This window comes from Protobothrops mucrosquamatus, unplaced genomic scaffold, assembly GCF_001527695.2.
Source record: "Protobothrops mucrosquamatus isolate PMUCROS unplaced genomic scaffold, P.Mucros_1.0 scaffold134, whole genome shotgun sequence".
NCBI lineage: Eukaryota > Metazoa > Chordata > Lepidosauria > Squamata > Viperidae > Protobothrops > Protobothrops mucrosquamatus.
This window is the reverse complement of record NW_015386501.1, coordinates 845,664-870,109: the sequence shown is the minus strand read 5'-3', so window position 1 is coordinate 870,109 and position 24,446 is coordinate 845,664. Positions and strand designations below refer to the sequence as shown.

The 24,446-nt window shown below is 38.5% G+C and overlaps 1 protein-coding gene across 2 annotated transcripts in view; it reads left to right on the top strand.

The window, feature by feature from the left end:
* Positions 1-17,083, top strand: part of DYNC2LI1 (dynein cytoplasmic 2 light intermediate chain 1) — a 29,003-nt gene extending 11,920 nt beyond the window's left edge. Inside the window, exons 8-14 of one of the 2 annotated variants that reach the window (XM_015813089.1) lie at positions 2,321-2,398; positions 3,990-4,066; positions 4,517-4,587; positions 5,083-5,180; positions 9,100-9,192; positions 14,441-14,482; positions 16,617-17,083. In XM_015813089.1, the coding sequence (XP_015668575.1) occupies positions 2,321-2,398; positions 3,990-4,066; positions 4,517-4,587; positions 5,083-5,180; positions 9,100-9,192; positions 14,441-14,482; positions 16,617-16,679 (522 nt within the window). In that variant the 3' untranslated portion in view covers positions 16,680-17,083. The remainder of the gene's footprint in view (positions 1-2,320; positions 2,399-3,989; positions 4,067-4,516; positions 4,588-5,082; positions 5,181-9,099; positions 9,193-14,440; positions 14,483-16,616) is intronic. The other variant, XM_015813090.1, reaches the window with a different exon arrangement.
* The last annotated feature ends 7,363 nt before the right edge of the window (positions 17,084-24,446 follow it).

Genomic DNA, 24,446 nt, shown 5'->3' with positions numbered 1-24,446 from the left:
GATCCGGACGATTCCGGATCTCTTAACCTTCCGCCGCGCCCTCAAGACATGGCTTTTTCAACAAGCGGGCCTGACCTAGGGTGAGTTTTAAATAGGGATAATTTTTAACGATTTTAAAGTTTCAGGGGATTTTTAAGGATAATTTTAATTGATCGGCCTGTTTAAATATTTCTTTTTAATTCGGCTTTTAATTATTGTAATTGTATTGTAGTTTTTACGAGGCTGTTAGCCGCCCTGAGTCCCATGAGGAGAAGGGCGGGGTATAAATTAAATTATAAATAAATAAATATAAATAAATAAATTTTAATGCATTTAAAAATAAAAATAAACACATTCCTTTTGCATTCTTAAATGTTATACAACTTCTAAGCATTATTTGGTAGGGTTCAGAATATTTTAGAAAGCTTTCACTCTTTGGTACATTCATGCCAAATCACCTGTGTGATTTGCATTTCAAACCCAGGTGCCTTTGATAGCTTGCTCTAGAAATCATATTCCTTCAAGCTGACTCAGCCATATTCCAAAAACAGACTGAACAGACCCTGATGAGATATGATTAAAAAAGTTTGAAACAGACAGACAGCTGAAGTTGATCAGAATTATAACTTCAGCAAAAATAGTGTAATTTTGATCAAATGTCCATTAGCGAAATATCCATAACTTACCGACTTAAATTACACCCAAAGTATAGTAAAAAAGAATAATTATTTAAATAAGCCCAGTTAAAGCACAATCAATTTGAAGCCATGCTATCCCTCTTTTATTCTTATCTGTCTTATGATCTAATACTGGTAGTCTCTGAGTTATGACCATTCGTTCAGCAACCAAGGTTACAGCAACACAGAACAAACGGTATTTACACATGGTCCCCAAAGTTATGGCCATTGCAGTACCCTGCAGTTACATGATTAAAATCCAGGTGCTTTGGCAGCCCATCCACACAGCCACAGGGGTACTTCAAATGCCCCCCACCTGTCTATCTGCCCTCCCCATCTCTACCTTTTTGGCTGCTCTATATAACAGCAATCCTTCGCACCTTAAGCCTCACACCGCAGCAAACTACCCAGCATCACAGCACAAAGCCCCAGCCACCCCCACCACCCTGCACTCTGCAGGCTCTGCCACATCTACCTGACCTTTACCATCTTCCACTGCAATGAGGCTTGCCCAGCCTGGCCTTATTTGAGGCAGCTACTGGCCATGCCAGGCCTTCTTCCCAAGGCCACTCACACTGTTCTCCAAATAGTATGCACCACACATCCCTCTTTCCCAAACTTTCCGTTACTTACATAATTCCTACTTTCCTTCCCTGGCATCTGCATGCACACATCTGCTCCCTCCTTCCCTCATCTTTCTGCTCTCACATGCACCCCATGCCCTCCAACCCAGCCTCCCTGTGTTCATATCACAGCATTTCCTCCCCCAACTTGTGCATGGGCCTGCATGGGGCCTTCCACCTTCCTGCAGCACTCCTACACTGCTTGCTTGGGAGTCCTACCCACTTAGCAAGCAATAATACATCTTTTATTATGACAACAACTGGGACTGGCTGGATTGCTGTCGGTAAGTAATGTGGTCATATGACATCGTACTTCACAACTGTTTCACTTCATGATGGCAATTCCTGTCCCAATTGCCATTGTAACTCAACGGTTACCTGTACTGTAATAGAACAGCTCTTTATTTATTAAATCATATTTTTCTGTTGTTTAAGTTAGATAATTCCAATTTATTTGTAATACCCCAAGCAATTGTTTGGGTTTCAAATATTGGTTTGTACTCCATAATTAAACTACGATTTCCTGATTCATGTACAGATATTTATTCTTAGCCCAATAAATCAAGACTTATTGGACTAGAACAATTATATCTAGATCACGTCTTAGTTAATGCTTGAAAACTGGCACTATTTTTTAGCTATAGTAGTTTGAACAGTTGGCCATTACTGGAAAAGTTCACCATATACATTGGCATATTCATTAGGTTAATTTATTTCTAGTAATAATAATAAATTTAAACATTTCCATATATGCTTAGGATCAATACAAATAAAAAGAAAGATAAAAACATGTTCAATTTATTATACAAAAAGTTAATACAAATAACCCATCTCTATAATTCTGCTTTCAGATATGTGGATAATTTAAAAACACCACCATGGTTACTTGCCATTTTTCAGAGAAATAATAATATGGTTTTGTTGATACTGAGATGAAAGTAACATTTGACCTAACTTAAATAGTTATGTCTTAGTTTAAAAATATGTAATGTAACACTATTATATACTGTAAAATACCTAGGATATTATTTATTTTTTTAGGAATTTGATTCTGAGATGAAAAAAATAATATACAAGACACTTCGATTTGTTGCTCATTATTATGGTGCATCCTTAGCGGTATGTATGATTATATTTCCAAAGTACAATCCAACTGATACTAAATCCTTTTTGAGTCTATTGGTTTCACTGAAAATATAAACTTACTGTATAGCAGGAATGAAAAAAGTAAATCTCATCTTACAAAATATATATTTTAAAAACAGTCCTATAAATGTCAGATACAATTACATATAGAATGCTATTTAATATTGAGCCTGCCTGATTTAAAAAAGATATGCAGTAAGAGAACATAAATGAATGAGCAATTCAGTTATGTGCCAGATGGAAAAAATTGGCACATTTTATTTACAAAATAAATTACAACCAAAGGAAATATGAAAATAAGTTTGTAACACTATGGATAATGAAATGGATAGTATAGGTCTAAATGGGTAGTATGGATAGTATAGGTCTAAATCTAGAGCAGGGCTTTTCAACTTTTTCACCAATTGTACCACTTTTAGGACATGGCAATATTCAAGTACCACCTAGCAAGGTGTCAAAAACTTGATCACCCAGAAAAAAAACCCCAGTTCAAAGTTGCAATTGCACTAAAATGACTTATGACTATTTTTCACGCTTATGATCATTGCAGCATGCCCAGGGTCATGTGATTTATATTTGGATGCTTGGCAACTGATTCATATTTATGATGATCACAGTGTCCCAGGGTCATGTGATCCCCTTTTGCAATCTTTTGACAAGCAAATCAATGGCAGGGCTGCTGGTGGCCAAGTGCTAAGGCGGGACTTCCTTCCCCCCCCGCCTCCTTCCCTGCCTCCTTTTCTCATTCCCATTTCCTTTTGAAGGAAGAATTTATATTCTCTATAACATTTATAGAGTTGACATCCCAAATCCTCTTCCCATACATTTTCTGTGCTTTTTAAGGGAACCTGTCACATTTGCTATATTAGTTTAAAATATTAACATTAGGATAATAATGATTTTAAAAATTAATACATATGTTTAAAAGGGGATAATATTTAACTCTTTAAAGGAGATAGACATGAACCAGTCTTTAAATCTTATTTGTGTTAAGAATAAATGAGTTCTTAAAATCATAGAAATATTATGTCTGCATCAAAGTGCATGTAGTCCTCGACTTTCGACCACTATTTAGCCCAGAATTTATGTTGCTGAGAAATTTGTTAAGTGAGTTTTGTCCCATTTTACAACTTTTCTTGCCATATTTGTTAAGTGAATTACTGCAGTTGTTAAGTTAATAACACAATCACTAAGTGAATCTGGCTTCCCCATTGAATTTGCTTGTCAGAAGGTCACAAAAGGTGATCACATGACCCCAGGACACTGCAACTGTGGTAAGTATGAACCAGTTAACAAGCATCTGAATGTAAATCACATGACCATGCGGATGTTACAATGGACATAAGTGTGAAAAATGGTCATAACTCACTTTTTTCAGTGCCGTTGTAACTTCAAATTGTTACTAAATGAACTGTTCTAACTCGAGGACTACCTGTATGGGCTATAGAAATCAGTGTATGTTCGCTCATGATAAAAGAGGGGCAAGTTTTGAATGGGCTGGGAATGACATTTTACTATGTTTGCTGTGAAGAATATAACCCAAATTGTTATGTTCTTTTCTCAGTTTACTAGCAAATCAGAAGCTCTGTGGTTGAAAACACGTGCACTTATTAACCATTTGGCCTTTGGTTTTGACAGAAGGTAAGTTACATGATTTTATACAAATGGCAATCCTGTCCAAAATGTTCACTAAGTAAACGTAAACAGATTTTTAAGGCAACTCTTCCGTTTGATCAAGGATTCTTGCCCTCAAATACTGGCCACAAAATTAAGATTTATGAAATAAGCAAAGTTGCAAGTGTTGGAAATGTTTTAAAATAAGGCCTTTGTATCGAGAATATTTTCCTGCTTTAAATGAGCAAAGCATTTGTAACAAGTGGGCATTTGTTAAACAAGTAGCACTGTGCAATCCCAGGAAAACCACCGTTTCTTTAAAGAGCTGCAGGCAGGAGTTATATTTATGCCTTCACACGCTTCAAAGTACTTTTTGGAACTGAATATGAAGAATTGCATAGTCCTGCTCATATAGGCTGCAAATTAAACTCTTGGACAATGTTTATAACTAATTTATTCTGTTTTGTATTTTTAAAGCAAATCCATGTCAGTGGATCCAAGTAAACCGCTTTTTATTCCAGCAGGAATGGACTCCCTTAGTCAAATAGGTTGGTAATCTTTTTTTTAATTTGGTTGACTGTAGTATAGTTATTGTCCATGCAGATTTAAGAATGTAGAGAATACAGGGATGAAACAGACAAAATAAAAGTGGTTCTGAAACATCAAAGAATGCATTTATGTATAATATCATTGAAGTAGATTGCAAAATGTTTGAAAGATTCAAACATTTTCTTCAATACTATTCTAATTATGTAAATTACAGTGTAATCCTACAGATATCTTAGTCAGTAGTAAGTCTTACCGGTACTGAGTTCAGTAAGAATTACGCTCAGATGTTAGCAGTGGTACAGCAGTTTCAATGTTCTGAATTGCCTCAGCCATCTGAATGTTCACTGGATGATTTGAATCAACTACATTCTCTAAGCCCAGCCTATCTTACAGGGATCTAGAGAAAATGGGAAGAGACAACAGATGGCAGATGGCTTGCTTCTCTTTTAAACTGTTGAGTAAATATTATTACAAATATTTTTAATAATTGTTAGGACCCCCTCCTGCTGCTGATAGTGACATTGGAAAGTTGAATGCACAAACACCTTTGGATTTATGGAAAAAAGTTTTTGCAAAGATATTTCCCCCAAAGGTAGGCGTATTTCTAATTTCTATATTAGAATATATTGATTTTTATTATTAAATATTAATGATGCATTAAATTACCTCTAATTAACCCAAATTGTTAATTCCATTCACCACAGCTTGGGCCAATAAAATATGACTGAATATTATTAAGAACAAAGGAACTTAAGAAGTCCTATGGAGACCCAGCCTTTCAGATGATGTTGCAGCAATCAGTGTTGCCTAGAAGATGATTACAACCTAGGGCCTTCATCATAAATTGCCATATATATAAATGAGCTGCAAAGCAAAAAACAGATACTCCTATAGGAGTATTCACTTCACTGTTGACTGAATGCCTTCTTGCATTTTGCTTGAAATATTGCAGAGATAAAGCTGTTTTTCTGCCTATTACTTATAGACATGGCAAAAAGCCCATCCTGCTTTGAATTCTGTGCAATCTAATAAACCAATCTATGTGATATCCTAATCAGGACTATCTAATGTTGTGAAGGACGTTACCATTTTTTGGTGCTAAAATAATCAAATTAGAGCCTGCTCCCCCTTCCCTCCACCTCTGAATACAGATTTGTCCAACAAGCACACCAACATCTCTGGGTTGTTTCGGGCAACTCTTTATTAGTAGAGCTAGAAGGTGGCTCGGGTGCACCACAAGTAAGTTTGGATCCCCCCCTCCCCATTTTAGCTGCTTCAGCCAACCAGGTAGGCAATTGTTCTACTATTCAGGACAGTGATGAATGCTGCCTTTAGGAAAACTGTTGCCATGCAACCACTGCTCTGAAACCAAGCTCTAGATTCTTATATTTCTTTTAATTATCAGTCAGTCTCTAGCTTCCTATTTTTAGGAAGTTTTGAAGGTGGTGTTTGGTAAGCTCTCAGATCCATCTCTCTTGGTCTGATTTTTTTCAATCAATATTAGTGTAAATTTAGACCTGTAACAATATAGAGAATGTTTCTTACCACTTTCTGTGATTACGGTAATTTATTTTGGCAAATAAAGTTATTTGTTCATCTTGCTTGTAGTAGATCAGCGGTTTTCAACCTATGGGTCGCGACCCCATTTGGGGTCGATTGACCATTTCACGGGGGTCGCCAAGTAAGGCTGTCCGCCATTTTTTTCCCCTTTTCTGGCGGGTGCCTTACCTCCCTTGAGCTGGGCCAGCTGGTGGTCGGCCTGCTCCGTCTCTGCCGCTTGCCAGCTACGCCTCGTCCGGCGCAGGGGGCGGAACCACGCATGCACGGCGTTCCCGGGCAGGGAAAGTCCTCGACTTACGACCGGTTGGGTAGTCCTCGACTTACGACCGGTTTAGTCCTCGACTTACGACCGGTTTAGTCCTCGACTTACGACCGGTTGGGGGTCGCGGCATTAAAAAGGTTGAGAACCACTGTAGTAGATCTATCAAGATCTTTGAAACTATTACCTACAGTATGAGTTATTGATGAGGAGATTCCAGACCTTAGCTGCAATGTATGGCTTTTGCCTATTTGTAGTCCTCTTTGGAGTACCAGACTCAATAAAGATGGACACCCTTTCAATATCTCCTGAGACTCCCAAAATATATATATATAAATGTGTTTAATAAATAAATAAAACTCAAAATTGGGGTGGTCTATTAGACCAGATTCTTATCATGCTGTAGTTCCCCTTGTCTAAAGGAGGCAGCTATGCAAGAAACTTTTCATTAAACTGGAAGATCTGTGAAATTATAGGACAGTCTCAAATGAGGGCTCCTTGGAACTCTCTGAACTTGGTTGTTTCCCTTCAGACTCAAACTAAGTAACATCATCAGTGCTAGAGTTTGCTTTCAGTTTATATTCTAGTAGTTTGCCCTCTTAGCGTTGCTGGGAGTGATCTTGGAGTTCTTTGGTTGGGCTGTTTACTGTTAGCTTGTTTGGCAGTTCCTTGATCGGAGTATTGTTTACTTCTCGATTGTTGGCCTGATGTTGGCCTGATTGTTGGCCTGATGTTAATCTTGGGGTTAATCTATGCTGATCTGGGTCTTGATTGCTGGGAGGGGAGGTGTTTTGGTCTTTTTATTCCCTTTTTGGCTGGTTGATTGTCTGTTTTGCACAGTATGTAGATATTGTATATGTCTATGTTTCTATTGATGGCCAATTTGTCAGAGTGCAATGCTTTCAGGAATTTTCTAATGTTTTGGGACTTGGCTTGGTCTAGGATAGTCACAGTTTCCCAGTTAAAATTAGGGTTAAGTCTGTACATATGTTGTAAAATTTAAGAGTTTTCATCATGTCTACAACAAAACAACCAAGCTCAGAGAGCACTAAGGACCCCTCATTTCAACCCTGAGCTGCAAATCTACTTTATTGGTACAGTCTCAAATATTTTGTTTCTGGAAAAGGTTATTGAGATGGTGAGCCATCATTGCTGCAGATGTTACACTTGGGCTTTCAACTAAAATGGAGTAGCAGGCTTACTCTCCTTCATGGTAATGGCCAACGGCCAAATTTGGTTCAGCTTGCCTGTCCATTCAACCTAGATCCTCAGAACCCCATCAAGCAACTGGATTTTAAAAATATTCCATTGATTCCAGTGGGACATAAATATTTTTTTCAGATCTAATTTCTCCATACTAGGAGAAGTAGATTGAGTGAGATTGTGGAAGACTGTCAGTATGCCTTGTCTGTTTAGTATAAAAATATATGTGCATATATTATATACATTTATAAACATAGACCCTTTACTTGCCAATAGAATTCACTGTCATTCTAATCATAGTTGTGTATATTCCACCCCCTCCCCGTGCCAACAAGAATGAAGCCCTGAGTGCTCTTTATTGCATTCTCAATAACTTGCAAACTACCCATTCGGAGGGGGTTTTCATTGTGGTAGGAGATTTCAATCAGATTGACTTGAAAGCATACCTCCCTAATTTTCATCAATATGTGGATTTTGCTACTAGAGGTGTGAATACTCTGAATTTAGCTTACTCTAACATCAAGAAAGCATTTCAGGCTGCCCCTCGCCCTCATTTTGGTTCTTCAGATCATCTCTGGTGCTTATGCCAGTATATAAGCTTTTGTTAATTAGAGAGAGAGACCAACTATGAAACAGGTGAGAGTGTGGCCGGCAGGAGCTATGGAAGCTCTACAAGATTGTTTTGGGCCCACAAATTAGAACATATTTAAAGAGGCTACAACGAATGGACAACATACTGATGTGAACGAGAATGCTTCTACGGTGTCTGCTTATATTCAAAAGTGTATGGAGAATGTCAGTGTTCTTAAGACTATTGTTACGTGGGCAAATGAGAAACCTTGGATATCTCAGGAGGTCCATGCGATGTTGAAGGTGAAAAACTCCCAGTGGTGGGATTCAAATACCTGAACAACCAGTTATCTGTGTGACTGCCGCTTCCAGAAGTCCATTCTGGGCCTGGGCCTCCGAGGCTCAGAATGGACTTCTGGAAGTGGCGTCCACACATTTCCGGCAGTCCGTTCTGGATCTTGCGAAAAAGAGCTTAGGGCATCAGCCGGTTCACCAAAGTGAACAAAAAATTAGCTGCCGGTTCTACCGAACCGATGCAAACTGGCTGAATCCCACCACTGCAAACACTGCTTTTAAATGTGGCAGCACTTATCAAAGTAAGAGCTGATTTGTGATGTCCTATAAAACAGGGCCTATAGTCAGAAAGTGCAGAATTTTTTTCAAGATCCTATGTACCCTAGATGTATGTGGCAAGGTATTCAGGTTATTACTGACTATAAGGTAGCTTCCCTGACATGTAAGAATGATATGGATTTTCTTAATAATCTAAATATGTTTTTTGAACAGTTTGAGGCCTCAAATAACATTCCAGCAAGGAAGGCTGTTCCTTTCCTGATAAACAGGTGCTCAAGTTTCAAGGCACATTTGAGTTAAGCAAGTAAATAGCATTACTTTTGTATTTTTTATTTTATATTTTTAGAAAGTAGGTATTTTCAAAGAAGCTAGGGACCCAGCTCAGGATCCACAATATGCTGAATATGAAGTTGATGCCATGCGAAGTCAAAAAAATGAGGTATGTTGTTATGCTATTATTGTGGCCATATTTTCTATAATAAAATCTGGATAATTTATGTGGTGTTTCTCAGCTGCTATAAATATGCCCAAAATCAGTGAAGTTGAGCTTTCCTGCTCAGAAATCCTCTTTTAATCACAAAGGAGATATTTTTTTCCATATCCCTGTAAATAATAATTTCCTAACATAGCATACAACAATTTGAGTTACTATAGAAAGAAAGCAGATAAGGACTTCTGGGGTGAGGAATAGTCAGCTAGCACATCTCCAAAGGAGCAGCGAAAACTTCAGTGTCACAACTGAAGGACCGGCAAGGAGACAGGTCCTGCGAAATCTCTCTAAAATATATTTATCCTTGGGTAGCTTAATACAGGGATCTTCAAACTTGGCCCTTTTATGACTTATGGACTTCAACTCGCAGAATTCCTCAGCCAGGCACACTGGCTGAGGAATTCTGGGAGTTGAAATCCACAAGTCATAAAAGGGCCAAGTTTGAAGACCCCTGGCATAATATTAGTAGTTTCTAGAAAAATGTTTGTTTATATATATATTAACCCAAATACATCTATGCAATCTCTGTGGAAAATCTGTCCCTTCCATTAAGGTGATAGAATCATAAATAAGAATAATCCATTCTGAAATCCACATTGGGTAACTGGCATGATAGTACAGTCTGACATTTAGAATTGCTAGGCCATACCTTTTTTCCGAATCTTGCAAATTCTTGAATTTCTTTCTTGGAAACAAGAAACAAATAGACTACCCTTATTTGTTTGTGCCGTTCATTCAGTATCTTATTCTCAATAGGGGTTAAAATAATTTGAAATAGAAATTTTAGTCTTGGTAAAATATTCACTTTAACTGCTATAGCTCTTTCTAATCAGGACAAATTTTATTTCTTCTATCTTCAAATATCAAATATTATATGTTTCCAAACTGGGAAATAATAATTCTTGAATTGTTATTTAGCCTTTTTTAGCAGTAAAGTTAATGCCAGTTAGCCAATTCATAAATTGCTTTTCATCTTCTGTTAAACTCCATATCAAGATCTAAGTTTTCTCTTTATTAATTTGAGACATTTTCATCAATGTATATAGTAGTGATGGTGAACCTTTTAGAGACCCTGTGCCCAAACTGCAACCCAAAACCCACTTATTTATTGCCGGGTGCCGGGTGGGCATGGCCCATTGGGTGGACGTGGCTATGGCGGTCATAGCAGGCTGGGTGGGCATGGCCATGGTGGGTGTGGCCACCTCGATGTTGCTTGTGGGGAGGGATGCCTGTGGGGGCTGAGCAGAGTTGGGGATATCCAGGGGGTCGATGGCAGGTGGGGTGATGGGCAGGAGGCTCATCCTGTGGGGTAAGGCGAGGCAGGGCAGGGGTGCCATAAACTTTCCCACCTCCCACGTGGGCAATGCTTCTTCTGAGATAAGCCCACGTGCGCCTTCACACGTCTGGCAACGTGGAAGTACGAGCATTCAGAGAGAAACTCCTCAAGAAAAAGAGCGCGCACATACTCCCCCACCCAGCTGGGGCTTTTCCAGCCCCACCCTCTTCTTTCAAGGTGCCAAACACCCTGCTTCCATTGAGACTGCGGCAGGGGGAGGAACTGGTGGCCTAGCAACAGAGACATGGAAGCGGTAGGCCGGCTGATGCGTACCGGCAGCAACAACAGTAGCCCTGTGCAGTGAAAGGGGCGCATGCAGTTCGGGCAGTGTCAGTGGGGGTGGGGAAGCGGCTGCTTCCTGGAAGATGGGGACCAGAGTCAGCTGCAGCAGGCAGGGGATAATAAAAGCTTAAAATAAAAATCTAAAAAGGGCCGACACTTTCTGACCAAGGGGGCACAGAAAGGATGGCATTTGTGGAAGGGGGGCTACACAGTAACACTGGTTTGACAATGGTGGAGGAGACGAGGTTTAGGCCATGCACTTAAAGGGGGCGACCCCCACCATGCTTGTTTGGTTCTTCCCAAGAAGTTCCAGCATCGCTTTGAGCCCCGCGTTCTCACGGCCCACAGCAGTTTGTTGCCAAGGCCGTGTTGGAGTCGGAGCCCCCAAATGGAGAAAGTGGGTGTCCCGCCAGGCCCAACACATCTGCTAGCAGCAGGAGCCTCCCGGTTCCTCTACTCACCGTGATGGGAAATAGTCCCAGAAGTGTCGCCAGACAGCCCAGATGGAGCGGCACCGCCCGCGAGACGGTGTCTCCCAGTCCAGGTAAAGACAGGCCACGTATCCAAGTGCCAGCAGCCAGCCGTCTGTGAGCAGCAGCACCAGGTAAAGCCCCAGGCAGCACTGGCCTACAAGAGAGGCAGCGGGTGACCCTCTCCTCTGCCTCGCCAGCCCCCGAGCAGCAGCAGCTGTGGCACTCTGAACGTGCTTAGGAGTCTGCCACTCCAGCTGCTCCTGTCCGTGGACAGCCCCAGCTGAGAGGAAGTGGTGGCGCCCTGCAGGGCTGGAGCAGTCGGGGTTTGGGAAGGCAGGCCCACACAAAGCAAGGCAAGTCACCGCCCGCAAGAGCCAATCCGGGCACTGTAACTGCCTGCCCACACCCGCCTTGGGCTCCCTTCACAGCCATCGGCCCACCACCCCATATTAGCCATGACTGCTGGCCAGCGCTGCCTCTCCTGCGACCTCCCCCGCGGCTGGGACACAGCCAAGTTTGCTGCCGCCGCCGGCACCATCCCATCCTCACCCAGCGCCAGGAAGGAGAAGACCCACTGGAGGACGGCGGCCGTTTGGAGGCACTGCTGGAGCGGCAGGCATAGTGGGACAAACTGCAACCACATGGCCAGCGCGACGGTGTCGGGCTCCTACAGGTTGCCTGCCAAGCGCAGCTGCAGCTTATCACAGAGGGACAAGCTCTTCCTCCTGCCCTGCCCGCCCGTAAGGAAGGCACGGCTGCACTGCTGCAGGGGGGAAGGGGCACTTCCCCGATGGCAGCTCCAGGCTGGCTTGCCTTAGACCAGTGATGGCAAACTTTTAGAGACCATGTGTGCTGGGGCAATGGTGCATGCCCACAGAGAGAGCTCCGCATGCCCCCTCTGGCACGCGTGCGATAGGTTTGCCACCACTGATATATATGTTTCATCAACGTTAAGGAGGCACTACAATGAACAATTGTTTTAAAGGTGTGTGCTTATTTGTATGAAATAACAATGTATGAGTATCTATTTGTATAAACAAATGTCAGATTTGAATTCAGTGTTGCAGAGGGACTATTATAGTCTCCTAGCCTTGATTTGACTGTTCCTAAATCCTGGACTACATTAGCATTAAATCAAAGCTAGTTTTGTAAAAATAGGTCCATATAACATATTTTAAAATCATAAACAACTGCATATTTTCTATACAACTTTCAGAATTCTGAATTTCCACACTATATTTAAAGACCTAGTTTAATATAAATGCATCTTAGGGATCACATCATTAGTAGTGAACCAAATTATTATCTTAATGATATAATGTTTATTTATGGAGCTGAAATCATCTGCAATTAAATACATACTCTAGGGTACTTCCACTAGATGACAAATAAATTTGGAACGACAGATTTAGGTCATTAATTGTGATCCTGATTTGTGTATGAATATATGTACATTCCACTGGATTATGACTTTCATAGAGCTCAGATATGTTACTGAATTTATTTTGTCACTTAGAATAGAGCATTCAGTTTAATTGCTTGTCATATACGTTCTTGCTTTTCACTCATTCAAAATGTGATTTGGTGCTGCTTTTATTAACAAAATAGGAAAAATAGGGTAGCAGTAAGATTAATTTTCAATATGATTTAATCTTTTTCCAGGAGTTTCTTAGTTGCAGTGTTCTTTTCTTTTAGAAAGATTGTTATCGTTATTAATGCCGTTGAATATTGCTACAGCTTTTGTTGCTGGTACTATTGCAGGAAAAAATATGGTAATAGACAAGTTTCTGTCAAAAGAAAATTATCTGCAGTTATTTCCCTAAAATTTCCATTTGAAGTTCAGTTATTATAAGATTATTGTAACATTTGAACTGGCTTTTATGAAAACATTTTGGGATTTTTATATTTCATTTGATTTTAAAAGCTGCCAGATAACCCTGAATACATCTGTAAGAAAACAATTCCCTAGCTACATTCAGTTTTTAAATGCTTTAGGGTTTCCCATAATTATATGAAAATTGAGAGTGAAATGGCTGTTATCTTAAGAATAAGTATTAAATGCTTCAGAAAGCTAATCTTTTCCCGCCTTTTTGTAGTTCTTTGTTCCATACATTCTTTTAAAGATAAAGCATTTATAGAGAGAAGAGCATTTATGCTAAAGGTATACTGTCAAATATAATGCTTTGTATTCTGTTTCTTGGAGGTATTCATGCATGGTAGCATTTTAGTTCATGCATTCTTCCATGATCATTTCATGTTGCTCTTTGGACTCAGAATGTCTATCTATAGAGTTTTATATACTTCTCATATTGCTGCTGACATTAGGGACCATGAATTGGAAGCAGTACCAGGGATCTCTATTTCTAACCAAATCTTTCTCAAAGTCAAAGAAAAAAACTGTCCTAGAATGAAACTGTTTGAATTTTCTTTGCATTGATGCTCAACTGCCATGGAAAATGCCTACCATTATTCTAGAATACACCACATGTCCATGTATATCACTTTACTACTTTCTTACGACTTTTTCATTCGGCACATATGTTTTTTCAATTGATAATAAGACTGGCATTGAATTTCAATGAAGTTGCCTTGTAGTGACAGTGAAGAGGCTCAGCTATCAGAAGATACTTAAAATCACAGGATTTAAGATTTTGTTTACTTCAGATTTTCTTAATGCAAATAAGTTGATAGAATAAACCTATATTGTCAATATTATGCACTTCAGTGGTATTGTGCAATAAATATTGTTTATTTATATCATTATCAGACTGTGATACTAAAAAGTAATTTCGGTAAGCTGTACTTAAAATAAGGAAATTCCCCATTCCTAATCCTAACTCAGAATGGTTTACAATCAGTTAACTCAGAATTAAGACTTATTTGATTAGCAGAGATCACAGCTGCAACATAATCTTTTTCCATTTGGAAAACAATTCAAACTAATCTTAGTGCTGCATCCTGAAATGGATGACACTAGATTTAATTTCTAGCTACTTTAAAAACCAATTATAGCTCAGTTGTTTAGTACTTAGTACAATTGTTGATATTTTTCAAGTTGTTTGCATGGTTGTTAGTATTCAAGTCACTTTCCACTTTGTCTGATCAGATAAGTAAATATGCACCTGGAGAACAAGAAGGGACTGAAAAGGTATGCACTCAATTTGAGAAGTTAATTAACAATAGTGCAAAATTTACAGAAAGATATGTCACAAACTAAATCATAATTTATGAAATGCCCATAATTATAAAAAATGTTTTCATTTTATTATAATGCCAAATGGTCAAGTCCACATTTATATTTTTCCATTTTGAAAATTCAAAATCAATTCACTTTTTAACTGTTGACTTACTAAATAAAAAGCTATTTCCATACCACGGTATAGCCCTGGGTAAGGGCTCTTTGAAACTGCAAGTGGTTGATATGAGTGCTCTTATAGTAATAAACTTCAGTAATTTTCTAGCAAATCTTGGCATTGGAATGGCATTCAGAAACAGTATGAAATTAAAAAATAAAACTACAGTTTGCTTAATGTAAAAAATGTACCTGAAAACTCTTTAACCATGGCTTATTCTGTGAATTTCTTTTTCATCATATTTATGATTAAAATGTATGAATATATCACTACAGTATATTATTATTATTATTATTATTATTATTATTATTATTATTATTATTATTATTACTTATTATTATTATTACTTATTATTACTTATTATTAACAGATTTGTATTCCACTTTTTATTCTTTTAATATTTGGTCAACTCAAGGTAACAAACATACCTGGTACTTTTGCCTTTTTCCCCCCAACACAGCAACCTTGTTGAGCTGTGAAAAAATGATTGGCCCCAAGTCACCAGCTGACTTTCATGCCTAAGAAAGGCCTAAAACTCACAACCTCCTTTTTTCTGGTCCAGCACCTTAACCACTATGCCAAATTGGTTCTCCCTGATATTTTCAGTGCAGGGCTTCTTTTCTTCTAGAATGTTCAGACTTATCTTTCATATGTTATGTCATTTTTTTATGTTTTCTGTTTTAAAACTTACATTTATGTATTATTTTGTTATTACACTGATTTAATTTTAATTTAATTTATTAAACTTGTATGCCACATGACTCTCAATTATTCTGGGTAGCTCACAACAGTTGAATACAATTAATAAAACATTAACATACATCTTTATTGATATCAGGTGGGTGTGCTGGGTTCTGCATTGTATTATTACTCATTATATTATTGATATAAGATTCATACTTTCAGTATCCAACAGTTCAAATAAAATTGATGTAGTGATGTAACAGGTATTTCAAATACTAAAATAGCGATATACTAATTTTTAAAGATTTCTGATATATTTTTAATATGTACATGCCATCACTTTGATCAGAAACATGAAGTTAGTGATTAAACTGGTCAATACGTTATGTGAGGGAGATAATTATTATAGTTATCCTTGTTTAGAGGCATTCTTTTTGTGGCTTTTTTCAAACTATTATTTCAGATCTATATTAAAAAAAACCAAGTTCGGGTATTTTTTAATGTGGAAGATATCCAATCTATGATTTGAGCTAAATAGACAATATTGGAATTTTCAACTATTCCTGAAGCATCTGTTTCTCCTTGTCCTGTGCCACTTCTATGAATAAGCTCTTCCCACCACCAAGGCCAGTCCCCTTGAGCACCTGTCATATATACAGAAAGCTACACTTACAAGTTTATGTGTACTAGACAACTCGTAATCTGTTGGGTTATCATTTCAAATATATTTTTTTACTTAAGTAGAGAAACAGAATGACCATAGGTGGGCAAAAAAAAGTAGTGAGATTGGGAGCAACTTCCAACTTCCTGCTGGCTTCCCCATTGGTTTTCCTTGTAGGAAGCTAGCAAGGAGCACTGGAAATGATAGATATGTAATCGTGGTGGCACAACAGCCCTGAAGCAGCCACAACTGCCCAAGTTCAATTCCGTGGGAGTCATGGGTTCCTGGGTTTGGGGTGCATTCTTAAGTTAGCCATTTGAAGTACAGTACATTGATTCAATCATTGTTGCCCTATGATGCACCAATTTGCCCATTGAAGGTTACAAACAATCAGACACAAGAATTTTAGTAGTATATAGATACTTGTAGGATACAGAGGGAAAGGTTTGGGTCTGGTTCAATATGTGCAGTAGAATGTAAGATGAGATGGATAGTTGGATTCATAATATTCACAAGCTGAAAAGTGCAATGCAGTTGTTGAGATCTTGAGATTTAATATTTCACTTTATCTATTTCCCTTTCAGGAATTAGAACAGTACAAAAGAAATGCTGCTAAAACCTGGAAAGAAATAGAATTTGATTCTTGACTGTATCCAGTTTTCAATTTAAACCTATATTTCATTCCTTTAAGTGGATCCAAGTAAGGTTTATAACAGCTGTTTAATATATGAATGAATTAAAAATATTGTACTTATTGTTGTTAGTGATTATATATATATAACTGAAAGGGTACCTGAAAGATCAGCCAACAGCAAGTTAATGTCCTATAGGTGGCTAGCATAGCGAGCCATTATATTCAAACTTTGTGTATGTATATTCAAACTTTATGTATGTATAGATTATCTGGTGGCTACATTGAAGTAAAAGTTTGAGTAAATAATTACTGTAATTGTATAACATTGTGGTATGTTGTTTACCAGCTGAGCTAAATAAATTTTCCATAAATTTTCTACAAATCAGCACATGCAATAAATGTTATGTTTTAAACCAGGGGTGTCAAACTGGCGGCCTGTGGGCCCGACGCGTCACATGGAAGCCACGCCCACCCCATTGCCAGCAATGGCAAAACCGGCCCGATACGTTGCGTGGCGTCATGTGATGTCGCGAGTTTGACATGCCTGTTTTAAACTATTGAACAGTGCTAACACATTTAGTTCTGTTTCTTGCAGACTGTTTTTGTTTAAATTGAGGAGCGCACCGATTTTACTGATCTTAGCAAAAGTATACTTGAAAATAAGAAAATTCATGTGTACGTTTTCACACATTAATAACTTAAACCAATTAAACTGCATTGAAAAGTATGCAGATTTTAAAGAAAGTTTTCAGGTCAAGATAAATTTCTCATGCATATATAAATACATATATATGACATTTTTCGTAACAATTTCAATAAAAGGTAATTGTCCATGCATAATCCATGGCTATGCCTAACTGGTTTGTAAGATACAACTAACATCAATTACATCGATCCACTGGTTAACTGAGGACATAAATTTGTCTTTTCGATACAAGTAGTCCTCGTTTAGGGACTATTTGACAGTGCTGAAGGAAGAGACTTACAGCTTGTCCTCGAAATTGAGATCATCATAGCATCCCCCTGGTCACATGATCACAATTCAGGCACTTGGCAACTAGCTCACAGTTATGACGGTCACAGCATCTTGCAGTCACATGATAACTATTTGTGACCTTCCCTGCCAGCTTTCAACAAGCAAAGTCAATGAGAAAGCCAGTAGGTGGTCAGAAATAGTAATCACATGACATCACACCTAAGGACCACACAGGATTTGCTTAATGACCTCACTGGAACTGTTGTTAAAAGTGAGTGTACTCACGACGACATTGTTTAGAACAGAGATCCCAATCCCAATTACCATTGGTAACCAAGGACTAACTATTGAAGAATTAATATCTTAGCAAAAATAAGGGTAATAATAAGAGCATGGGGAATCTGTTTCTATTGTCCAGCTGCAGTTTCCAGTTTGAAGGGATGTTGTTCAAAAGTATGTGTACATCTAAAAATATTAAACTTTGTTTCAAAATCAAATAAATATGTAATTACCAGAACATTTTAATTCCAATAAAGCCTTGTCTTATTCCTTTCCTGGCTTGGCACCAATCTATTTTGCCATGTTCCATCTGGACTGCAGCTTATCCTGTACTGTATATACAGTAGGGTTTTCCATTTCCATTTTCTGAAGGGCATTCCACTGCTTATTAAGGTTAACACAATTAAAGGCCTTGCTATAATCTGTAGAGCCCATATTGTATTGTTTAGTTTTCTCAATTATCCAGTCTACATCAAAAAGCTTTCTTGTTTCTCAACCTATTCTGAAAATCCAGCTTCAATATCTGGCATCTGCCTTTCCATTTAGAGATCTAATCTGCATTGAATGATCCTAAACATTATTTTGCTAGTGTGTAACTTAACAATATAATGTAATTGGCACTCTCTTAAGTCTCCTTTCTTTTGCTATTGTATGTACAGTAGACTGACCTCTGTTATCTTTGTGTTGTTTTCCAGATTGACTGACATAGTTTAGTTAGAATCTTTACAGATTTTTCTTTTGTTACTTACCATATTTCTTGAGATATTCATCAGTTCTCATAACCTTGAGATTTGGTAATGACCAGACTACCAATCAAACTTCATCTTCTAATACATTTGAGGTTGGAATCTCCTGAGTTCTGTGGTCTTTTTGAAAAAAAAATTCTTGTTTTTCCAGTCAGTTTCATCATCAATATTGTAATGCTGCATCTTGCTATTCTAACAGGTCCCTTTGTTAAGTTTCTTCTTGCCTGGCAGCATCAGCAACTAAATGTCCTGAATGGGTTAATTTAGCCACAGTATAAAGATGTTTAATACTCCAGAAGATTTTCAGCTCTTCCTCACTTGCATATTAAGTGCTATCTGACCTGAAGAGTACATCTCCTAACACAACATCATCACTTATCTAACCATGTGCTTTCTTTAGTAAAATACAGGTCTGGTTAACCATTGCCTTCTCCCCCACAGTGTGAATTGATGCCTTGCTGTTCTCATTCAGCATCTTCCAAAGCACTACAGTGTGATATAGGCTCCTGCTTGCTTTAGCTGGGTGACTTTCATGACTTGCAATTAACATGCTGCTCAGAAAGTTATATATAGATAAAGCATGTCCTTCTCAGCTATATGTTAATTGCTGAGTGGGGTGGTATTCACTGGCTTTGAGCCGGTGCAGTATAAAAAAAATCCAAATTTGTAGCAGAGGACAAATCTCTTGTACCAATCTCAAGACCAATGATGGCTGGGGGGGGGCTTAAACTTTTAAAAGTTCTAACAGCAGCTGACGAACTGTAAAAATCCTTACATTGTTCTTATGAACAAGTTCTGGAATCAGCAATAACATCTGATCAGCTGTTTTGTCCAGATATACAGCAGATTGATAGAGCTAGGAAATTCTGGGGGTCACAATCCCCAAACATCTCAAGTATATTAAACTGAAGAAAGACTGGTTTAAAAGATAAACTACTCTAATCGTGATTTTTTTTTCTATGATTCAATTGGAATTTACCTTCCCAACTTCTAGTAGAAGGAATACTACAAAAAGACCGATTTCTGTCTGGATAGTAAAAGAGAGTTACCTCAATTTTTCCAGATATATCCTCTTTAAAAGCTTCTTCTGGCCACGTTTTTAAAAAATATCTGATATTTTGTAACTCCTGATGATTTCCCATTCTTTGAAATCTACTCTAAGGGCTAGTGAAATGGGGTGCCTGCTGACTGCATGCTGGACATGCTGGATGCTGAATATGCTGTTGGAAAGATATGTGTCTTAGTGGCATCCACAAGACCAGAGCCAATACCCATGAGGGCATTGATGAAGTTCCTCTGTAGTGGTTCATGTTTGGGAGGAACAACTGAAACATCAGCACCATCATCCGTGCATGCTACGTAACATGCAACCCGCTAAGGCACTCTAGCACGTAAGGGAAAAATTCAGTTGGGCATCCTTTTTGTTAGTACTTATGGCCAGAACAGATATTTTCCCTCTCTATACTTGTGTTTTTTATTTTTATTTTTGTAAGTGAAGAACTTCCATAATTCTTTTAAATTCCCTTCTGCCAGTTTCAATCCATTTCTCTGATCTATCAGTTTGAACCCGGCCTGAAACTCACTGAGCTGTAAAGCCGCTTCTTACATTCAGTAGCAGGGTCCCATGCTATGTAGAGATATGGGCTATTGTAAGTAACGCCTAAACTAAACTGGAGTGGGGGGGGGGAAATGGGGAGGCTGTAATCTCAAATCCCATCAAACCCAAGCTGAGCTCCAGTGCGGCCTTTGCTAAATTTCTGCCAGGTGGGGGAGGACATGTTGAGCTCCTGTTGAAATTAATGAAGCCTGTTAGATTGCATCTCTGTGACAGATGAAAAGTATGATTGAAAAATGTTGGATAGAGGTAGGTGGTAGGTATGTGTACCAGGTGGCAGTCTAATAAAAAAGGACAGAGTATTTAATTTGTGCTGGAAAGGTAGTCACTGTAGTCCCCCAGATCTTGTAATATCGGTTGTGATTGAAATCACAGCATCTCTCCACATCAGAAATCCCCCTCAAATACAGAGTCCAATTTCACTTTAGTTACATGGTTGAGTCTCAACCCTTAGTAAAGACTGCTTGCCCAGTTGTTATGTACTGGAGAAGAGAAGGAGTCCTGGAAATCTACAATTTTTGTACATTTCAAAATGAAGCAGCTTGCTATTTAGACATTTTTCAGTGTACACTTAGTTCATCACTGAATCCATCACTCAGTAAATTACTAAACTATAGGCAATATTAGCATTATCAGATCCTTTGGTTTTCTGGAGTGATGAAGGCACAGTTTATACCTCAGTTTGGCTATAAATTTACTACAATAAATTTTCAGATAAATCCTTCCTTAGCTTGTCACCTACACATGTAATCTGACTTTCATATCAATAGTATCTGAGAAGTGATTTACACAATTAAGCATAATCATAGGATTTGTCAGCATAATGATAACTGATCCCAACTATTGATGCTCACTATTTAAATGATTGGACAGTTTCCCATCCTCAAAATCAATAGTCTTCTATTTGAAGTCATCTAATATTTTAAACATTATTAGTCCAATTCCAGTTCATAGATAAGGATATTCAGTATCCTTGTTTGCCTTTACTTGTTAACACCTGGATTCTAGACTGAACATAATAATTTCTAAGTTTATACCTGTACGTATAAATCAGCACATCCAGCACACTCCAAAACTCCCGATCTTTAAAATAATGTTTCCATGGGGTACTATGTGCTAGGCTGCATTAACAGAGGGATAGAATCAAGATCACATGAAGTGTTAATACCACTTTACCACTTTACAATGCCTTGGTAAGGCCACACTTGGAATACTGCATACTGGGTGTTTTTAAGAAGAGACTGGACAGCCATTTGTCTGAAATGGTATAGGGTTTCCTGCCTGAGCAGGAGGTTGGACTAGATGACCTACAACAGTGGTGGCGAACCTATGGCACGGGTGCCAGAGGCGGCACTCAGAGCCTTCTCTATGGGCACGTGCGCTGTTGCCCCAGTCCTAGGCCTTCAGCTGGGTTTTATAAAACCTTTTCACTTTAGGCCTCTGCTGCCGTGTGCAAAAAAAAAAAGGTTCAATCAATCAGTCAATTTCAACTTCTCACGGAAAAAAAATGATCTTGCAAAGTTGGAATTGATTGATTGAACTTTTTAGTCCCACCCAGGCTGCCGTTACCACCGCACCCACGCCCACCCAATGGGCCACACCCAGCCAATTGGTCACACCCATCCGGCACCCAACGATGCATAAGTGGGTTTTGGGTTGCAGTTTGGGCACTCGGTCTCTAAAAGGTTTGCCATCACTGACCTACAAGGTCCCTTCTAACTTTATTACTATTACTGCTATTACTATTATGATATTATCCAACAATGTCCTATGACCAAGATTCTTTTATCATATTTACTCATAAATATTGTAAGCCCTCTTAGTTCAAAAGCCTACATTTTCAATGAAAAATCCTTCCTTTCAAAGGGGGCACATTTATAGTTAACTCTTCAGGGTTTCTAGGATATGAATGCAATGCCCCCTGATTAGTTAAGATCTGTCCCAGAAAATATGTCCATAAAACTAGATATGGTTGGAGACCAGAGGATGGGTATTGCCAACATAACTGTATCTCCCTGTCAGCAAGTAATTGTTCCTATTAGGGTTTTGTTGTTTTTATAAATCAGATTAATGTTATCTCTAAAGAACATTCTTACTTGATTCAGCTACAGTACATTACAATACATTTAAAAAGAACCTATGCTCTATCATGCCATTTCATTAGCTCTTGTATAAGCAAGTATTTTCCAGCCTTGATTTGGTTCATGATATTCTCTGTAGTTTATGTTTTTCTGCAGTCATCTGAGAGGATCTTCAGTATTACCACTGAAAGTAGACATCCCTGACCTAAAGTTTATGGTCTGTATGCATTGTCTAGTTTTGCCTATCCTGTTCCAGTGTGGATTTCTAATCCAACTGTGGTTTGAAAGATTAGCACAGATTTAGAGCATAGATTTCTGGCAATCCCTTGACAACATGTGAAGCCACATCTTCAGTGGCATCTATAATAAACTGTGATATCATGACAATAACTATACACCTGCAATGACATCAGCACACAGGTACAGTACTTCTCTGACACAATTCAGTAAGCTGCAACCATAGCAGGATAACATCATTACATATTTGCCTCCTCTTGTCCCTTCCCCTAATATCTTAGCTAAATTATAAGTTATACATTTAAGAAATATGGTGACACATTTTATACTAACCGATCTGTGGCTGATGCTGCATTCCTATACAACTCTTACTTAGGACATTCAACGAGATTTACTTCCAAATAAATGTCCTTTTAAGCACAGTGTTAAACTACTTTATGAATGAAGTTTAATAACAATATTATAAGATTTGGAGCTGGACTAAATGACATTTGGGAACCCCATCTAGCTCAGAAATTCTAAAAGAGTTTAATGGGCTTGAATCCTACTAGATAAGTCTGTCAATGCACATCTATTGTTAGATAAATTACAGGTGACATGTTGTCATGGAAACTAAATCATAGGCTATAAGCTCTTAATGGCTGCCTTTACTGATGGCCAGCAAATACAGGATGCTCCTGTGCCTTTTTCCTTCCTATCTCATAGATGGCCTAGATGTAAATATAGACACTTGTCAGAAAAATAGAAGTTTGTAACAAGAGGCAGAACTGGTCTGGATGCAATTTTGTATTTTATATCCTATAAAAAAAGCAATCTGAACTTTAGTAACAGCACTTCCTCCCCACAATATGCTTAAATTCTATAGGTGTATATACAGTATATTTACACTGATATTTTATAAGACATTCATAAAAACGTTTGTCCAAATCAACCTTTGGAAAGCACTGCAACTCCAAAGTTTGTTGTAAAGTTTCTCACCAAGCATCGTCCCTTTGCAGGATATATCTCGTCCACCCCAACTTACATCATTTGTCCTTCAAAGCACATTATTTAAGAATGATTGCTTTCTTGGAGAGAATATTAAAAATTGGCACTTTTTCTTGCAAAGTATCAGATCCTTTTTTTTTTTTAGTAGAACATTTTGAAAAGAATAACAGCAGTTGAGGCAAAGAGCTTGGCAAGTGCTGGTTGCAGGTGGTCTGATGGTGCTCCAAGCTGCTGTATGAATCTGATTGTATGAATCAGGGTGTCTACAGGATATGACTAGAAATGCCAAGATAGTACCACCAACCTTATCCTCCATCCAGGATTCAGATCAGAGCTCTTTTGATCAACACTGCCATGTTTTAGCTAAGCCCTTTTTTCCCAATCTTTGTGACATGCAACCCATCCCCTGCAGCTTCAGCGAGATAATTGACTTCCAGAAGCAAAGGCAAGATAAACATCTATCCAATACATAATTTCCAAGATGGCTCCAGGAACAAATCTGCCAATCATTCACTATCAGTATTCCTTCCATTCCCAGGCTATTTCAATGGACCAGAGAGTTGGTAAGAACATCAGCTCTTTCACCAAATCCTTGTCTTGAAAATGGGGTCTGTGGCCGCCCTCTTCTGGTGCAAATGGGGCACGCTAGTTCCATTGGGGTGGGACGGCTCCTCAGATACGGGACTCATGCCACATGGAACTTAAAAGGTAATAACCAACACCTTGAACTGGACCCAGAAGCAACCTTTGCTAAGGGGAAAAATCCTTTTTTGTAAAGTTTGGCCTGAGATTAGAAGACAATCTTAGGGCCTCCTTCCTCCCTAATCCTAACCTACCTCGATATGTCTACCTTCTGCCT